This window comes from Equus asinus, chromosome 1 (assembly GCF_041296235.1).
Source record: "Equus asinus isolate D_3611 breed Donkey chromosome 1, EquAss-T2T_v2, whole genome shotgun sequence".
Taxonomy (NCBI): domain Eukaryota; kingdom Metazoa; phylum Chordata; class Mammalia; order Perissodactyla; family Equidae; genus Equus; species Equus asinus.
The window spans coordinates 111,854,408-111,872,532 of record NC_091790.1 but is presented as its reverse complement, the minus strand read 5'-3'; the positions used below and the strand labels follow the sequence as shown (position 1 = coordinate 111,872,532).

The window sequence follows — 18,125 nt, the reverse complement described above, 5'->3', positions numbered from 1 at the left end:
ACTTGGATCGTGTCTGATTATTTGCAACTACAAATATTGCCCCTGTGAGCATGCTTGCACGCATCTCTTTGAGTATGTGGAAAACACAAAAAAAGCTCATGCTCACGCTTTCCCCTCACTCCTGCCTCTTCACCGACCCCGACGCTCCCAGTGTGACCCCTGTGTGGTGTGGCGTGCCCGCTCCTCCTGGGAAGTGTGAGAAACAAACTATCTTTCCAATGGCAATCGTCTCCTGACCTGCTGGTCTCATCAGACCCGGAGAATAATAGAATCTACATTTTAAAACAAGGTTGTACCGATATAAACCAGCAGCGTATGCGAGTTCCTGCTCACGTATGAGAGTTCCTCTTTGTGACACCAATACTTTCAGATTCTGATTTTTGCCACTCTGATTAGGTATGAAATCATCCTTGCTTTAAATAACATTTCCATGATTATTAGCGAGGTTCAGCACCTTTAAATCTTTTCTCATTTCAGTTGTTCCTTCTGTGAATTTCCACTCCCATTCTTTGCCCATTAAACAAAGTCAGGTTATTACCATTATCATCTATTTGTAAGTTCTTTATATAGTCCAGAGCTTCGTCCTTTATTGATTATATGTTGTAGCTTTATCTTCTCTCATTCGGTGGCTGGTTTTTTAACTTTATGGTGTCTTCTGTTACATAGAAGTTTTACAAATTAATCCAGTCAAATTACAGATGAATAACACCTCAATCTTTTTCTTACCATATGTGTTTGTGTCATGTTTCAGAGATGGTTCCTTCCCATGATCCCATAATGATATTTTCTTCTAAAAGTTGTAAAGTTTTTAACAACCCAATTAAAAAATGGGCAAAAGATTTGAACAAATATTTTTCCAAAGAAGATAGAGATGGCCAACAGGCCCATGAAAAGATGTTCAATATCACTAATTATTAGGGAAATGCAAATCAAAACTACAATGAGACATCACCTCACACCTGTCAGAATGGCTATAACTAACAAGACAGGAAATAAAAAGTGTTGGAGAGGATGTGGAGAAAAGGGAACCCCCATACACTGCTGGTGGGAGAGCAAACTGGTGCAGCCACTTTGGAAAACAGTATGGAGATTCCTCAAAAAATTGAGAGTAAAAGTACTATTCCACTGCTGGATATTTATCCAAGGAATATGAAAACACAAATGTGTAAAGATATATGCACCCCTATGTTCATTGCAGCATTATTCACAATAGCCAAGACTTGGAAGCAACCCAGGTGCCCAGCAAGGAACGAATGGATTAAGAAGATGTGGTATATATATATAGAATGGAATACTACTCAGTCATAAGAAATGATGAAATCTGGCCACTTGTGACAACATGGATGGTCCTTGAAGGTGTTATGCTAAGTGAAATAAGTCAGAGGGAGGGGAGAAAGTCAAATACCACATGATCTCAATCATAAATAGAAGATAAAAACAACGACAAACAAACACATAGAGATAGAGATTGGATTAGTGGTTACCAGAGGGGAACCGCAGAGGGAGGACGGCGAAAGGGGTGATGAGACACGTGTGTGGGGATGGAGGGTAATTAGCCTCTGGGTGGTGAGCATGACGTAATCCACACAGGAATCAAAATGTAATGATGCACACCTGAAACTTATATAGCGTTACAATCCAACATTACCTCAATAAAAATAAGTAAGTAAATAAAACTCGTGAAGTTTTACTTCTGCCATTTATGCCTTTATCCACCTGGGATTTATTTTTGTGTAATGATATGTCTAGGGCTCTGGTTTTGTCTTTTCATCTGAATAATGAATTGTCTTACTACCAATTATTAGCTAGTCTATCCTTTCTCCACTTAGTACACATAAAGCTACTACAAGTAAGAAAGTTTGACGGGAAGCTATTTGTGTGAGCAGGGTGGCTGTTTCATTATAGAATTCTCAAAGTTCAGTATTTATAGGTCTTTTTTCAGGAGAGGAATCCTTCAGTTTCCTGTCTGGATGATATAAGCCTGATTCTGGTATTCTGAGAGGTGAAAGGTGAGAGTGCTGTGGTGAGGGAGAGAGGTGTCTTACCCCTCAGCAGGCAGTCTTTTGCTTAACATCCTTTTCTTTTTTTTCCTATAGATTTTTTGGGGGGGGCGGGTGAGGAAGATTGGCCCTGAGCTAACATCTGTGCCAATCCTCCTCTACTTTGTATGTGGGATGCCACCACAGTGTGGCTTAATGAGCGGTGTGTAGGTCCACACCCAGGATCTGAACCTGTGAACCCTGGGCTGCCAAAGAGGAGCACACAAACCACCATGCCACTGGGCTGGCCCCTCTTTTCTTTTTTAATACTAGATTTATCTCAGTCCTTTGCTGCCTGGAATCTCTGGGTCTTCTTCAACCTTTTTGATTCAAGTTATCCAGAAAATAAACCGCCTGTCCCTTGCCAAGGTGAGAAGGATCGTTTCCTGTTGGAAGTGGGATGAAAGAAGTCTGTCTCTTTTTCAGAATTTTAACCATACCCTTATTTTCATCCTCTTGCCTATTCCTTGCTTCCAGAGGCAGTTGTCTCTCCAAATCCTGAATCTTTTCTGTGTTCTGTGGCGCAAACCCCGTATCTGTGGACAGCTGGGTTTTCGTTTTTATGATATGTTTAGTTATCACTTGTTCATTCACTTTTCATTTCCCAAAATTTTGCTGATGTCTTTTATCTGCTTTTGTTTCCATCCTCTATCTTTTTTTTCCTTATGGATTTTATACCATTTAAAATTTTCTAATCATTGTTTTACTTGGTATTGGGCTTTAGTCTATTCCCTGTTTTTCTCCTCCATTGATTATTTTCTTCTGTTAGGTTATACGTTATGTTTAGAAATGCTGTTCACTTTTATATATTGATTTTGTATCCCGCAACCTCACCCAATTCTCTTATTAGTTTTCATGCTTTTATCTTTAGAGTTCCTTGGGCATTCTATGAAGATAATCTTATCAACTGCACCCAAGGACAGCTTTCTCTCTTCTTTTCCAAATCTTATGCCTCTTATTTCTTCTTGTTGTTTTATTGCATTGGCTACAGCCTCCAACATTATTTAAGCATCACTCCAGCCTTGCCTCTCACACAGAAAGCTTTCCTTCATTCAGCCCTCCCTTCTTACTCCCACTTCCAGAGAGAGCAGATTATTCTCTTTTCTGGGCTCCTGAGATCCAGAATACATGAGATCCAGAATTTCAGGGGTTTTTTTCTTTGTATTGTATGTATTTGTTGATATTCTGAATTCCTGACTGTAAACTGAGGAAGAGAACCATGTTTAATTCATTGCAGTATCCCAAATAAGGTATCTTAGTACAGTAGTAGATATTTAATAGATGCTTATCAAAAAATGTTTATTGCTAAATGAGACATTGCCACAGTTAAAAGTTTATTTGATTCTTGGTGAACATCTTCCTCCTCCACTAAACATGAACTTCCTCAGGAAAGACTGTGTCTCCTTTGGTTTGCCACTATGTCCCCAGTGCCTGCCCTCCTCAGTGCTTGGCACCTGGTATTCTTTGAGACATATTTGATGAATGAGTGCACAGACGGAAGGACTGAATTGGGCCACGGTAGTAAAACTCTTCTGAAATAAAAGTGATTTCTGTCACATTTAAGTGTTTAGAAAAGTCCTCCAAGGGTTGTATTCTTTCTTCAAAAAATTATTAATTCATTCATTGTAGGTGGATCGAGGCTCAGCATTAGTGGTGTCAAAAGTATTGCAAAAATGTACGATTGCTGAAATCTCTAGATTTAAAATTTCTTTCCTAAACTTTTATTTTTTGGTATTAGAATAATTTATTAACTATTCGGAAGAAAAATTACTTAGGGTTGTTCCTCACAGCATATAACAAAGACAATTTCAGAATAAATTGTTATAATATAAAGCAAGGAAAATACAGAGTAATATTTATGTAATCTGAGATGCAGCATCTCTTTAAGCATAACAAAAGCAAAAAAAAAAACCCCATAAATACACGTGAATTCATTAATACTATATGCCCAACTGATAAACATTTAAAAAACAAATTTTACTTGAAATGCATCCCAAATACCCATCTCAAGTAAACAGTGCACATCTTTTTATGGAAATTAACTCGGAAAAGAGCATATTATTTAATGTTCAAAGTGGTAATTGCCACATATAGGGAAGTTACGAAAGATGAAATACAGAAAGACAATACAAATTGCCATCAAAAATATCGATTGGCAGACATTAAAATGAATGGGTACGTGTTTTAGGTGATCTCCTATAATTCTTTTTATAAGCTTGGGACATAAGGAAGAGAGTGCTAGTGACCACCTCAGTTTGGGGAATTTCTCAAGTAATATACCTATCACGTTCTTTCTTAGGTAATATTGAATATATTCAAGATTAGATAGTGAGTGTAGTTTACATTACAGGGAAGAGGAGACAACTCTCCCATGTGGAAACCACAGACATTTGGCCACACAAATATTTTTTATCTTTGCTATTGCTAAACTGTGTCTCCTTCAGAAAGATATGTCAGTTGAACCAACAAAACTTGAAGTCCTATTCCCTGTTTTCAAGTATTTTAAATAAGTCAATTAGATCTAAGTCTTAACACTACTAAAACTTCCGGGAGATGGATTGGCGGGGAGTTCAGCCCTGTTCTGATGTTAGGATAGGTGGATGGTGGGTAGCCTATGGCACACGCGAGTTACCCAGAAAGATGAGGCTTTGGGAAAAATTCAATCCCTTGTCCCAGTGAGAAAACGAACTGAAAATGCCTCCAAATGGTGAACTAGTAGCAGAAAATTTGTGAACGAAGAAAAGCGAATTGACAACCAAGATACAATAGTTACAGACATTCATGGGCCAAATTTGGCACCAAATTATACAATATATCATAAATTAGATTAGGTAGAAAAAAAGAAGGCCTCTTCTCTCCAAGGCAATATTTGATATCAGGGTCAAAATGGAATTTAACTAAACTTCTCAGAGATCATACTTTAACCTTTCCCTATTCAATGAGAAATACCACAACCATTTATTGCTCTATTATCTGGATATTTTTTTTATCCTCTGGAAAATCAACAAATTCACAATATCAACGTATCTTTTATTTCATAGACATGAAAAACAAGCAGAGAAATGTCTCGGTCACCATTTTTATCCTCAACACTTAGCATAGTGCCTGGCGCACAGCAAGCACTCAACAAACACTTGCTGAACAAATGCGTGAGTACTTATTACAAGCCAGGCACTGTGTTAGCAGCTAACAAAATTTGCAGGAGTTAAATAATTTTCAGAACTCCCTATTGACTTTTCTTAGTGTAATCACAGAATGATTAATAGGAAAAGCTGAATGAGAGAAAAATGGCTAAAGTGTGGCTTCATAACTGCAATTATCAATGCTGAATCAAAAAACTGGCAAATATAGTTAACACCGTCCTTTCCAAAACTGACCAGGCTTACAAATCCTACACAAAATTTAATGACAAAAACGAGTAAAGACAAACTTCAAACGGCTTTTGGACATAATTTTTATTTAAGCATGGGCTTCCAGCTTGGTTTGCTCTAGTTTGCAACCTTGTAGTCATATTAATAGAGAGTTCGGGGCTACAGGGCCATTATAATGTTGCTGGTGTTGGTACAACTTCATCAGAAGGTATGAATATGACCCGCAGGGAAAACAGTCCAAAGGAGAACACAATGAAAACAGCCACTGTCTTACAAATCACTCTGTTACCACAGACACAACATGGTAGTTACTGTTAGTAAATCAGCCACAGAACACTTTAAAAAAATCTTTAGACAAGGAAATGGAAACTCCTTTGCGGGAGAGAGGGTCTTTGTCCACAATTTTGAAGTAGAAAATATCTCAAGGTCAAGCATTTTTCTTATCCACAAAACAACGCTAAACCAACGTACATTTTAAGGAGTAGATTAAAGGAGATACAATATCTTTACAACTATCTTCTTGAGTAGGTATTTCATGGAATTTTCCGCAGAATATAAGTAGCCTGAAGTTCAGCAGCAAAATATTGCAACATAACAAGTAAATACAGTGTCAATGTGTTATACTGTAGAATAGAATACATAAAGGACAAACAATGATAATTTAATCCTATAAAACATGATACATAGCTGAAATACAGTCCACTTAAATACTTTTTGACCAAGAACGTTAAATACTGTACTAAATGCCATTTTAAACATAAAATCTCTTAAATTTTTGTGCTTAAAATTTCTTTTCCCGTTAAACTATTTCTTATTTTCAATACTGTCACTGTAACTGATATTACAACAGATCACAACGTCCACGGACTCATCAACATGAAGACATTTACTTATGGGAAAATAAGTCACTTGTCATTAGTTCACAGTGTGGGAAAGTGGTGTACACTCGGTCTTGAGAAGGGCTTTCAGGGAGTCACCAAGTCCTTCACAGAAATTTCCTGATATCAGATGCAGTGCGAGATTTAAAAAAATGGGAAGCAACACATCACATGTTGGAAGGAAAAATAAATTTTTCGATTCTTCATGGGTATCGTCTCAGTGACCTTCGTCTTCTGTTGTAGAATTGCCTGAGCCCATGTTGCCGTGAAAAATTCATCATGTAATTTTGTTTGCGAGTGCTGTTAGAATCAGGAAGGACAGAGGCAGGGAGGGAAAGGAGAAAGAGCACGTAAGTCCCATCTTTGAAAGCACAGTCTAGTCTCGGTCCTAAGCTACCCCGATATTTATTTGAACATTTTCAGGGTTAATCCATCAGGCTGACGTCACCACCCCGGGACGGAAGAACTAAAAATTCAGACCTGTGTTCACTGCCTTTGGCCTTGAAGAAATCCTCTTCTTTTCAAGAGTGAGTTCCGGCCCAGGAAAAATGGTAAATTCTCTTGACTTATAGCAAAAGTGGACTGAAACTGTTTTTGGATTTTTAGTTTTATCCTTGAACTCTGTCTGAAAACGTTTACTTGGATGCATTTCATTTGAGAGGAAGCGTGAGCTGTACTCATTACTTTATTTAAATACATCTTTAACAAGTAGGAAACATTTGATTCCTTTAGCAAACATTCTCATTTAAAGCATAAAAAGGAAAAACAAAGAAAAGACAAACTTGTTAGCTGAGTCAGCTCGACCTTCCTATTTTATGCAGTCTCAGGGACAAAATGAAGTAAATTTTTCTCAGATTGTGGGATTTCACTGGCTTCCTCAAACAATAACCAGCTGGGGTCATACTGTATATAAGCATGGGCTTATGAAAGAGACATTCCACTGGAAAAAAGATCATAAAATACTAAGCAAGTGTAATCGAATGTATAATTGTATGTATGTGTGTTTATATTTCCCCCATGTATGCACATACATTCATACACACATACTATACGTAATAAGCTAATAAGAAGACTGACAATGGATTTTAGGAGTCTGTAGGAAATGGTACAATACCGGTAGACAGCTTTGAAAGCTCTGGTACGGAAAATACACTTTGAAAAGGATCACTACCTATAACATCACTGGAAAGAATTGTAGTCTTTTCACACACTGTCCTGAGTTACAACACATCTATATGTGGCATCAAAATGTGATTTTTAAGTGTGAGCCTATCAATATTTTCCAAATTCACTGAATCTCTTGAATACTGTCTGATCCCAAAGTCTTTTCCTCCCTAACTTCACGGGAACATCAAATGCATCCGGAGCGGGATAACGCCATGTGACATGGTTTCACTGTGAAGGTCATATGATGTGAACTTGAGTTAGGGTGAAGAGCAGGGAAAGGGGAATTGTGCAATGAGCCGTATATTTTTCTGGGTTATTTATGATCCATATACCAGGCAAGGTGTAAAATGACATGTCTTACCTAGTATATTATACTGGGTTTTATACTTAGGTATGTTATACTAACACTTGTAACATATAGAAACCTTTAAAATGAGAATTTTACAGTTAAGTTTGATCATTAGAAAAGAAAATCTATAATAAAATGTCTCAAAGGAAAATACATAAAGTGAATGTCATCAGATTTGTTTAATCAAAAACCAATAGCATATGTGTTGAAAACCTGATAAGACAGACATCCCATTGATACATATTTTATAAAATAAAATGAAGTGCTAACAACTTTTTGCTCTGGATTTCTGTATCATCAAAATGCTAGAAACTATAGAATGGAAACTAACAATATATTCTAAAGACACTGTAGAGAAAAATACGAAAAACTCAGGATTATCTTCAGCAGCTTTACTACCCCTCCGTTCTCCCCTGATGTAACGGTACGACATGTATCAACTAGGTTGATCAGTTTCAATGTCATAGTTGAAGGAGGAAATGAAATCATCCATTATTCATTAGCTGCTGTAAGGACTAATTGCTGCCCATGTAAAATCCAGTTACAAAAAAAAGGACAATGATTTAATGTACTGAACTGATCAAATGTCAGGAGAAAGACTCGGTTACCCCGTTAGTCACAAAATATTGGGGCTGGCACTAGCTGTCTTTCTGCCAGCACCCTCGGCCACCTTTGGCCCTTTCCCTGAGCTATTGGAGTGGCCCCCTGAACTAGCCTCTTCATTCTCTCCCCTTATGAAAGAAACACCACTGAAAAGAAACCATAAAATAGTAAGAAAGTATCATTGAAAGTATAATTGTATGTATCTGTGTGTATCTTCCCACAGATACATACAGTGGACTCTGCACATCAGTTTCAGTAAACGTTCCCTTAAACGCTAGCTCTCCCTTGTTCAAAAGCCATTCATGATCCTCTTGTCTAAGGAGCAACATCTAAGTTAACTTAGCCGGATATTTCAAGCCCTCTACACATTTAATCTTATTCTGTTTTTCAAGTCCTCTCTTCTGCCACACTCCTATACAGACTGCTCTATTCGAACTCACCTTGAACCTCTTGCATCTGCCTCATTGGCCAATCCCCAAGATCACTTCCTAAACTTCTACTTATTTTTCAAGTATCACATTTTATTTATCGCTCGCCGCCTCCAGAATTGATTTTTTACCCCTACTTTGAACTCTCACAGTGCTCGTTTTCAGCTTTGCATGGAGACTATTTGGGTTCATATCTTGGTGCTCCATGACTAAGCTTCTGTTGGTGCAGTGGCCTGTTCCCCAACTCCCCCAGCCCACACCACAGCACTGAGTGCCCTGCGTCACCCGAGGGTGGCCAAGGCAGGTTTGTTGAAATCTGGTGACTTACTGATTGGATTCCTGCTGTAAATGATTACTCTTTAACTATAAGGAATAATTGCAAAGTTAAAGCAATGAAAATTATTCCGTTGAAAACACGTTTAAAGATATAAGGTACTCAAAGAGAATTTAAAATAGTTAAAATATTTTACATGGAAAAAAAAGATAAACTCAGAACACTCAACATACTTAGTTATCTCAATGCAACCTAGATTGACACGAAAGTGACCTCAATATATGGGAACAAAGGAACATTTAATTTCAAGAAAAACTGACGAGCATGTTTAATGGCTTTAAAGCAGCTTCTCCACATAACTATTTACTTATCATGGACTGATTTACATTCTCCATCTTTATACGTGAAAAAATAAATATTAACACGTTGCAGATCTTTAGAACCTTGACAACTGATGTAGCGTGGAAGCTTACATCTAATTTAGGGGGCATTTTGATTCATTGCATAGCCTTTAATTTTGAATAAATTTATGTATCAGTAGCTTATCTTTGGATCCCTGAGAATGTTGATATGCACACAGCATTTGCTATAGATGTTTTCTATAGATGTCTAGCGTTTATATAGTCACATTAAAAATGGCCACATTTTCAAAGCATCCTTGAAACTAACTTGTAATTTCATATGAAAAACATAAATATCTCTGGAGTCAGTTAGATTGGAACTAACGAAGCAGACTTTTTCTAGTTCATAAGCTCTTTTAAAATCAAGCACCATGGGAAGCTATACCAAAATGCTGTCTCCCTCTAGGACCATCTAACAAACTGACATGGTTATTAAACAGTTATTGTGGCTTCTAAAATGTCTAACTTATAGGATTGGGCATTACAGGAATTTTAAACAAGTTTAAAAATCTCATGTTTTCTTGTTTCACAGAGCAGATCTGTGAGCCTATTTTTGTTTTTGATACCTGTAGATATACAACTATAGATAACTGTATAACCAAAATAATAATAGGTGTGATGGAATTTTAAAGATTTATTTCTTCTTTGTAATCACAGGGGAAAGTATTTTTTATTATAAGTTCAATGAAAGCAGGTAATGTTTATTCCAGGGCATATCAACTACACCACTTGACATAGCAATTTGCTTTGGCTGTAGACAGAACTAGGTCCATTTTTAAATTCTCCTATTATGAGTGAGCCATTGAAAGGAGGGAGATGAACATCAATGGCTTCTTGGAAATGGGCTAACAAATTTCCATTATCGCCGAGGGAGCTGAGGGATGTAAATGGTATACGGAATTATAAAATGCTTCCCTGTTTTTGCATAGGAAATACAGATATTGCAACATCTTTCTAGAACTAGTGACTCTGTGCTCTTTTGAACTGTTACTCTTCCCTGGAGCCACTATCAAAGGTCATTTATTATTACGAAAGAGATTCCATTGATTTTTAACGGATTCTAAAGGAAATGGGGAAGATAGAGAGTTGGTAGAAGTAATTTGAGCTTGTAGAAATTTGGGTATTTTTACTTATCACTAAAAAGTTAATTTATCATCAAAACATATGATACAATAAATAATGCTTATGTGAAAGCAGAAAGAAAAATCCAGTGAACTGCCATATCTTTCAGAGAAATATTGGTGAGTGTATGATGGGAAGCTGGCATTCAAACTAAGCAAGCAAACTCTCCTGCATTGAGGATGCTGTACATTTTACTTTAAGGCCATGCATTTTCAGGAAGGCTATATGTAAATAAGTGTAGGCTCATATATCTCACAAATCTTGAAGATTTCATATTTCTTTCCTCTGCTAAATGAGGATGAGAATAACATCTGATAATGTGTACTCCAGGGAGTTTTAAATGAAAACTTCTAGTATAATATACTGATGTTTAATAAATGATAAGCATTTTACCTTCTTTCCTAAGTTTTTAAGTATCTCCATTAGAGGACAGATGTAAACATAGGTTAAAGAAGGCCAATCTCACCTAAGGATAGGATCTAGAACTCACAAATATTATGAATCAATCCACACCCTTCTGCCAATTCATTTACTAACTTAGAATAGAATTGAGAAGTCAGGGCATCTTCACGCATCTCCAGTGCAACAGGTCTTTAGAAAGACATTACACTTAGTCAGACCCCTGAGCTCTGTCGAACACATTTCTATTTTCCCTTTCCCTTCACAACGAATCTAAACTGTGAGCACCGAAAACCGTTCTAGGCACAGCGTCAAATTTGTTAGCCAATGAAAGAGTGCTGATGAACATTCTGGTCTATGCTATTGTGCCCAATACTGTATACATTCCAGAATGATCACAATTGGGCTGAACTCTGACTTTACTTGATGTAGGTTTCAAATGTTCCAGTATATCTCAATATCACATATAACTTTGTTTCCATAGATATTTTTTTCAGTTGCAAAGGTCCTCTACAAAACTTCTCAGTCAATGTACGTAAGACCAATGAAACTATTAACAAACAGTTCCCCAGAATTAGTAAGAGTACTTACCTTACTCTAGTAGAAAACCAATGACAGCAAATAATGAAATATAATACAAGTTAAAAAATGCCTTTCAATGCATGCAGCACTGTGATTAGTCATAAAAGTCTGATCAGGTTTAGACGCAATATAGGATTTTTCATCTCTTTTGAAAATAAAAATTAAAGATGTTATTTCTTCTTCTTCTATACCTAATACACACATATATTTAACTTTTCTATGTAATGCAACATGCAATATTTGCTCATACCATATGTCAAGGTACATGTAGCTATAGTATTAAATTTGGCATAAATGTTGCATATAAAGTATAAATATGAAAGTAATAGTTTAATAACTACCATTAATCGTATTATCTGATTTTTCAATTATTTACATTTTAGAAAATACTTATTCCTGAATATATTAAGGAATGGGCTTTTAAAAATACAGAAGTCCTCTACATGAGATAACACAGTCAAATTTAATAAAGGATAAATATGCTTTGCAACGAATGTACTATGCTCATCTCCATAAATCATTTGTGCCAAAAATGTGACAGTATCTTGATAATGAATAGCATGAGGGGATGGTCATGATGAACTCATATTATTAAAATCTGATAAATGCATTTAAGACCATAGTGAGCAACATATTGGTTTTCAATTCTCAGTAAATGTGGTAATAATTCACTATGTAGTAAATCAATTCACAAGAGTAACTCTTTGCTGAGCAATTTGCTTTCAAGGTACACATGCAAAAATTGGCCCACTTCATTATACGCATGACAGGTTGTGACTTAGACACGTACACAGGAAATGTGATGTGTGAATGAAATGCATAGTTGGGCAAGGGAGATTCTTAGGACAGAAGGATGAGTGCCCCCAAAAAAGCTTAAGACAAAGAATTCTCTTCTATCCTAAGAAGAACCCCACCAGCATGGATCTTGTGAGGGATCTGCCCAAATGTCTTCACAAACATTTAGTGAAAAACAAATATTCTACACTAGCAAATGAATTCAGAGAAATTAGGTTTCTGATGCTTGATTGTCAATGATTGTGTTACGCTACATCATTCAGACTTTACGGAATGAGGGCTTTTTGTAAGCTAGTGAGGCTGGAAAAAAGTGATCTGTCAATTTCACTCGTCTGTTCAGTGGCAGATTAGCGGGGACTAATCATCATGAATGCTTTCCATGTGCAGGTTTTATTGAAAAAAGATCATCAGAGTGGGAAGATTACACTCTCCAAAAAGCATTAGGCATGAGTGACTTTGCCTGTTAAATGCTAAAATGGTGGTTTTTATCTTTATGGTGTGGGGCTTATTCTGTATATCCATATTTATGAAACTCAAATCCTTCTACATGGAGTATTGTAGAATTAAACCATTAAATTAAAAATATATTCTGTATCTTGTTCATTTAGGATGCACTCCAGAACCTTGAAATATTGTCAAAAGTGCTAAATTTGTTCTCATCGATCTCCTATATCTTCTTGACTAATATGGGCAGGACTGAGGTTAAACTCAAGATACCATGCGTGACCAGTTTTTCTTTCTAGAAGTTTTTAGCATGTGTACCTAGTGCACATGGACAAAAGCTAAACTATGGTAATAAGGCCAGATTAAGGCCAATCTCCACTCGGAAAAGAAAATACATTCTAACAAGGTATACCTCCAACCATTAGTTGCAAAAACATATTTGTAGCCCTATCTGCAGTGCTCACATAGGTGGGACTTGCATCTCTTATATACACACCTCAGTCTCCTTCTCTCCCCTTCACACTTGAGGAGTCAACATTATTAGATTATATAACTAAATGTCATAATGCAAAAGTATAGTCAATTAAAAGGCTATTTTGAATTAATAAGGCTTTATGGAAATATTCCACCTCTCTACTTCTAAATATGCACTTGCTGTAGCAAAGTTATAATTAGTAATATTTGAGAATTGTGGCATGAACCTTGGCCAGCTTCTTTGTACTTCATTTGGTTGAAAGACACTCTGGAAAATGACTATATTTTATTTTTCTGAATAGTCTTGAATTTTCTTTTTTTATTTTAAGATCATCAAATGAATGAATGAAAGTAATAATCTTGTAGAGCTCCCAAGAGCATATTAATTAGTGAATGCCTTAAAACTTTTTGTGACTCTTCTGAAAAGAAGGGCTTGGAAAGGGTCCAGTGGACTAGAAATGTTAAATCCTAAGACAAGGGCAAAATATCAAAAACATAGCTTTGAAAATATAATTTCTTTGTATTGTATTTTTTAACTCATTTATTGATCTCAGCTTCATGAGGTTTCTTCTTTCCAAAAAAGAAGAAAAATAAACTCCTTTAATTTTAACAAATTTTTGAAATGTCATTAAAGAGAGAGCATTTGCTTTTAAAATTATACACGTAGTATATAAACATTAAATTTTATGGTGATATGTATAAAGCTACAATTTTAAAATTACTCACTGAAATACAATGCTGAATAAAACTCAACTCCTGCAACACTGTGCATGTGTGGCAATGCTCTTTTCTCATTCAAAATGTTTTAGTGCCCCAAGAGTTTGAGACAATAATGCAGGGTAAGAGCAGACAGGTGCCTGGTAAGTGACAAATTCTTTAAAAGTATTAAAATTCTGGAGATGGAATAAAAGTGAATTCTTTACAAATACAGATTATTGCTCCAGAAAAATACAAGAAACGATAGCTTTCTGGTATTTTATATAATCTGAACTTGTAAGAATATCATGATGCTGGTAGCTGCTCATCAAAATTAATACCAACAGCAGGTATTCCAGAAGGTTCCCTTGGAGCTGTGAGTGAGGCTTCCTGCTGGAGCTCTGAGCCTGTCTGGGGCAGCAGGTCAACAGAAAGCTTCCAGGGTGTGAAGGGGTTATGTCATACAGGGGAGGATATGTGCACTTCTGACCCCTCCTGCTCTTTAATGTCAGTCCACAGGAGAAAATTATGGTGATGAGACGCCTTTGCAATCCAAAATGGATAACTGCAATAGCTTGGCTGGGTGGGAGGAGAAGAAATATCTACTCAAACACAGGACATGTTAAGATTTGCTATGTCTACCCAAGAAAAGCACTAGCATCCTGCCTTCTGAGGACCGTCCAGTTTTGAAGTTTCCATAGGAGTTGGTAATGCTTTGTCAGGCACAGGAAGCCCCATTGATGTCAATTGTCTTGCCGAGAGATTTGAAAGATACAAAGTGGTTGTTGGCTCTAAATTTGAGTCTCAACCAGTTTATTAGAATCACTTGAGGTGCTTTTTAAAAAGACTGATGCTCAGGTCCCTCTGCAGATCAATTAAAATGAAGTCATCCCTAGGGATGGGCCTGGGCATTGGGATACTCGTTGATGCTTCCAAAAGCTCCTACGTGATTCTGATGCTCAATCAGAGTGAGAAGGGCAGCTCTAAAAGGAAAGTTGCCGGGGAAGAAGGGCTTTGGGTTGGTTTTTGGTCTATTTGGACATTTCTCTCTGGCCTTACCGTACATGTGTTCATTTTAGAGTCCAGGTTATTCTATTGTCCTAGAAGGACGCAGTCTGAGGAAACATCTAAGTAAAACATCAGCCTCATATATAGAGTCAAATGACTCTGGACTGTTACTTTAAACTTGAACTTTGTCTTGTGGAGGCAGACCCCAGCAAGTTGTCCAAAGCAGCAGAGCGCACAGTGGGAGCTTGTGTAGGGACCAGGTTGCTCTTGGAGTTGGGGTTGATATGGATGCCATGCAAGCAGGTGCCTCAGTGAAAACTAAGACAAGGGCTAACTCAAGACTGAAGAAGTCAGCTCATGGCTATGATCGAAAGAAAACAAATCTGGTAGTTTTCCTACCAATTAATCATATAAATTTGCTTTCCAAATGACTGAAATCAGCCAAGGGACTGATTTCATTTCTGATTTGGTAAACAGAATGAACATTTGAACCTATCTACCGAGAAGATTCGCCTCTCCTTGCCAACCACTTGGAGCCATCAGTCCGAACCCGTCGAGACATAAGCATTCCAGTTCTACAGGAACTAGATTGTTAGAGAAAAAGCAAGTCATCTCTCTGTGGAACAGTCAACCCAGCTAAGTGAGAGCGGGGACAACCTTATTATACGGGAGAAACCATGGGGGAAGCACTCTTAACTTGTTAGGAGCTGGGATTGGTCAGGAGAACTCTGAAACCACAAATTCTTTGTTCTAGTTGCAGCCATGCCATTAAATGAAAGAATGCCCCAGGCATCTGTGGCTAAGCCAGGTGTTTGTAACTGGGCACATCAGCCGGTAATACTCTGTACATCAACAGGTACCGATCCCTCTCTTTTCAGGATATCATTCCATTTTATAAGGCAACCCAGTTCTGGTAAAGACACTGTTTCTCATTTACCTGGAGACTTTTGTTTGATCCCATTTGACAAGTATTGTCAAATACTTAAATAAACCTTTGCTTATTGAAGTTTTCTAAGGTACATTAAATTACATTGGGGCTTTGTTATTTCACGTTGACTTGAGCTATAGTTTACAGTTGCTGAGAGTGGAAGCCAAAGTGGTCCTGTGGGGGCTTCTCCTCAGGAACAGTTCTTACTGAACTAAGGAGCATGCCATACCAAAGGAATTTCAAACCTTTCTGAAAGGGACACGGGATGCTCTGTATCAGATACTCACAGGACGACCTCCACGTGGTCCAAAGCCCATTGATCATGACCTGTTCCATTGTGGCGCGGTTGCCACCAGCGCAATAAAACTCCTTTCATTCGCGCCTCCCTGGGTCACAGAGAGAAGGACAAAGAGGTTACACACTAGGAAACAGAAGGCCTTCTGGTATGTGACTTCCAGACTTCAAATATAATAGGCTAATCTAAATCAACAAGACCTTGGGTATGAAACTCAGGTTTGCTTCGGTCACAGTATTCTTCTAAGCAGCATTAAATTTTACTGGCTATTCAAGGACTCGTAATACTTTTACATCTCTCTTCCTTCTTCCCTTTGCTCCAGTATTTCCTGGAGGAGCAACACATTCGGTCGACAAATGCGATGTGCCTTCCGGAGGACGGGCACGGTGCTGGAAGCTGGGGGTACTATACTAGGCAAAACTGACACGGTTGCCTATTCTCAGAAAATTTTCAAATGAGTGCACTCAGCAGAAAATTAAAAATTTTGTTTTCTGAAGGACTACAAATACCGCTTAGAGGAAGGGAAATACACAAAAAGCGCCTTTGCGTTTAGCTGCTATTCTCTCTTCCCTCTCGCCCTATTCATTCCTTTACTTTTTGCCTGTCGTCCTAATACAAAACAGTAACCCATCTTTGGAGATCTGGGTTAGTCTTGGTTCTGCCACCACCGCCTTTTGTGGCGTTGGTCCAGTAAGTTCACACACTTCCAGCTCAAACTCTGTGATTCTCAGGGATGCCGCGTGAGACGCCATCCTTCCATTCGGGCCACTTACAGGGGGACGTTGTAAGACACTCTCTGAGCCTGTGTGAAGTCCTTCGGCTGGTGCTGTGCGATGACGTGCCAGGTGATCCCGTTGTTGATGCTGTACTGTAGCAGCACGGCCTTGTCCACGGCGTGCGGGCCGCTCAGGTCGCTGTTACAGCTGTCTGTCTGCGCCGTGCTCCCAATTTGCAAGACAAACATGATTTTGCTGAAAAACACAGGGCAAGTCATTTTTAAACAAGACTCAGGAAAGATTAAAGGAGTCGTACTTTCTAATTTCTCGTTTTATCTCTCTTTTCTCTAAAATCCATAATTTCTGAGTTCATAATATAGTAAAAACAGAAGCATCCAGTCTGATGACTAAATCACATTAGTAATAAAATTAATTTATATTATCTTTGATATTGCACCTATGAAAAATAACCTTGGAAGATTGGTTTTCTACACCAAGACTACAATTTTGGCTTTCAAAGATCTTTTCTCTTTTCACGATGTTAGAAATCTTGTCAGAGTATTTTACCTGAAACACTTTCTATTTTCTGAAAGGTAATATGGGCCATATGGGCAGCTGAGGACACGGAGAGGACAAGGAATAAAACCACAATATTTACGCTCCAAAATTTTTTTACAAATAGCTCCAAGCTGAACAGCATCTGCGCAAGGATAAATCATCATGTCTATTTTAGGAAACGATGTCTGGAGATCAGAGCAGGGGGAAAACTGAGTTAGACACGCCGGCTCTGGACCATGTCTGCTCTTCTGTTTGATGTGTGCTTTGCTTTTCACAGGCAAATCCTTGCCCTTAGAAGATATGGCTTTCAAACACAGGAAGTCTATCCTCACAAGATTGCTAGTGATTAACAGAGTAGTCCCATTTAGGGTGGGTGGTCACATAAACAGCTAGGCTTAAAACTTGTAAATGCATAAATTAATTTAACGCAAAATTACTTGTACAACGTGGTGAGCAACTGTCAACTAAGCAGCTAGCTGTAGCTGTATAAGGGTCAAGGAAAACATCAGCTTGTCTCTAGATTAAGGATGTCTTTTGGGTAGGAAAAAAAATTGGGGATGGGTAGACACAAGAACGTTTGGCATCTCCATGGCTACTA

General features: G+C 37.7%; 1 protein-coding gene across 2 annotated transcripts in view; it reads right to left on the bottom strand.

Moving 5' to 3' along the window:
• Positions 1 to 4,683: 4,683 nt before the first annotated feature.
• RELN (reelin) overlaps positions 4,684 to 18,125 on the bottom strand; it is a 466,017-nt gene continuing 452,575 nt past the window's right edge. Inside the window, exons 62-66 of one of the 2 annotated variants that reach the window (XM_070505680.1) lie at positions 17,027 to 17,224; positions 16,246 to 16,344; positions 15,531 to 15,614; positions 11,623 to 11,758; positions 4,684 to 6,588 (exon numbers count right to left, since the gene is read on the bottom strand). In XM_070505680.1, coding sequence (XP_070361781.1) covers positions 11,629 to 11,758; positions 15,531 to 15,614; positions 16,246 to 16,344; positions 17,027 to 17,224 — 511 coding nt within the window. In that variant the 3' untranslated portion in view covers positions 4,684 to 6,588; positions 11,623 to 11,628. The remainder of the gene's footprint in view (positions 6,589 to 11,622; positions 11,759 to 15,530; positions 15,615 to 16,245; positions 16,345 to 17,026; positions 17,225 to 18,125) is intronic. The other variant, XM_014831901.3, reaches the window with a different exon arrangement.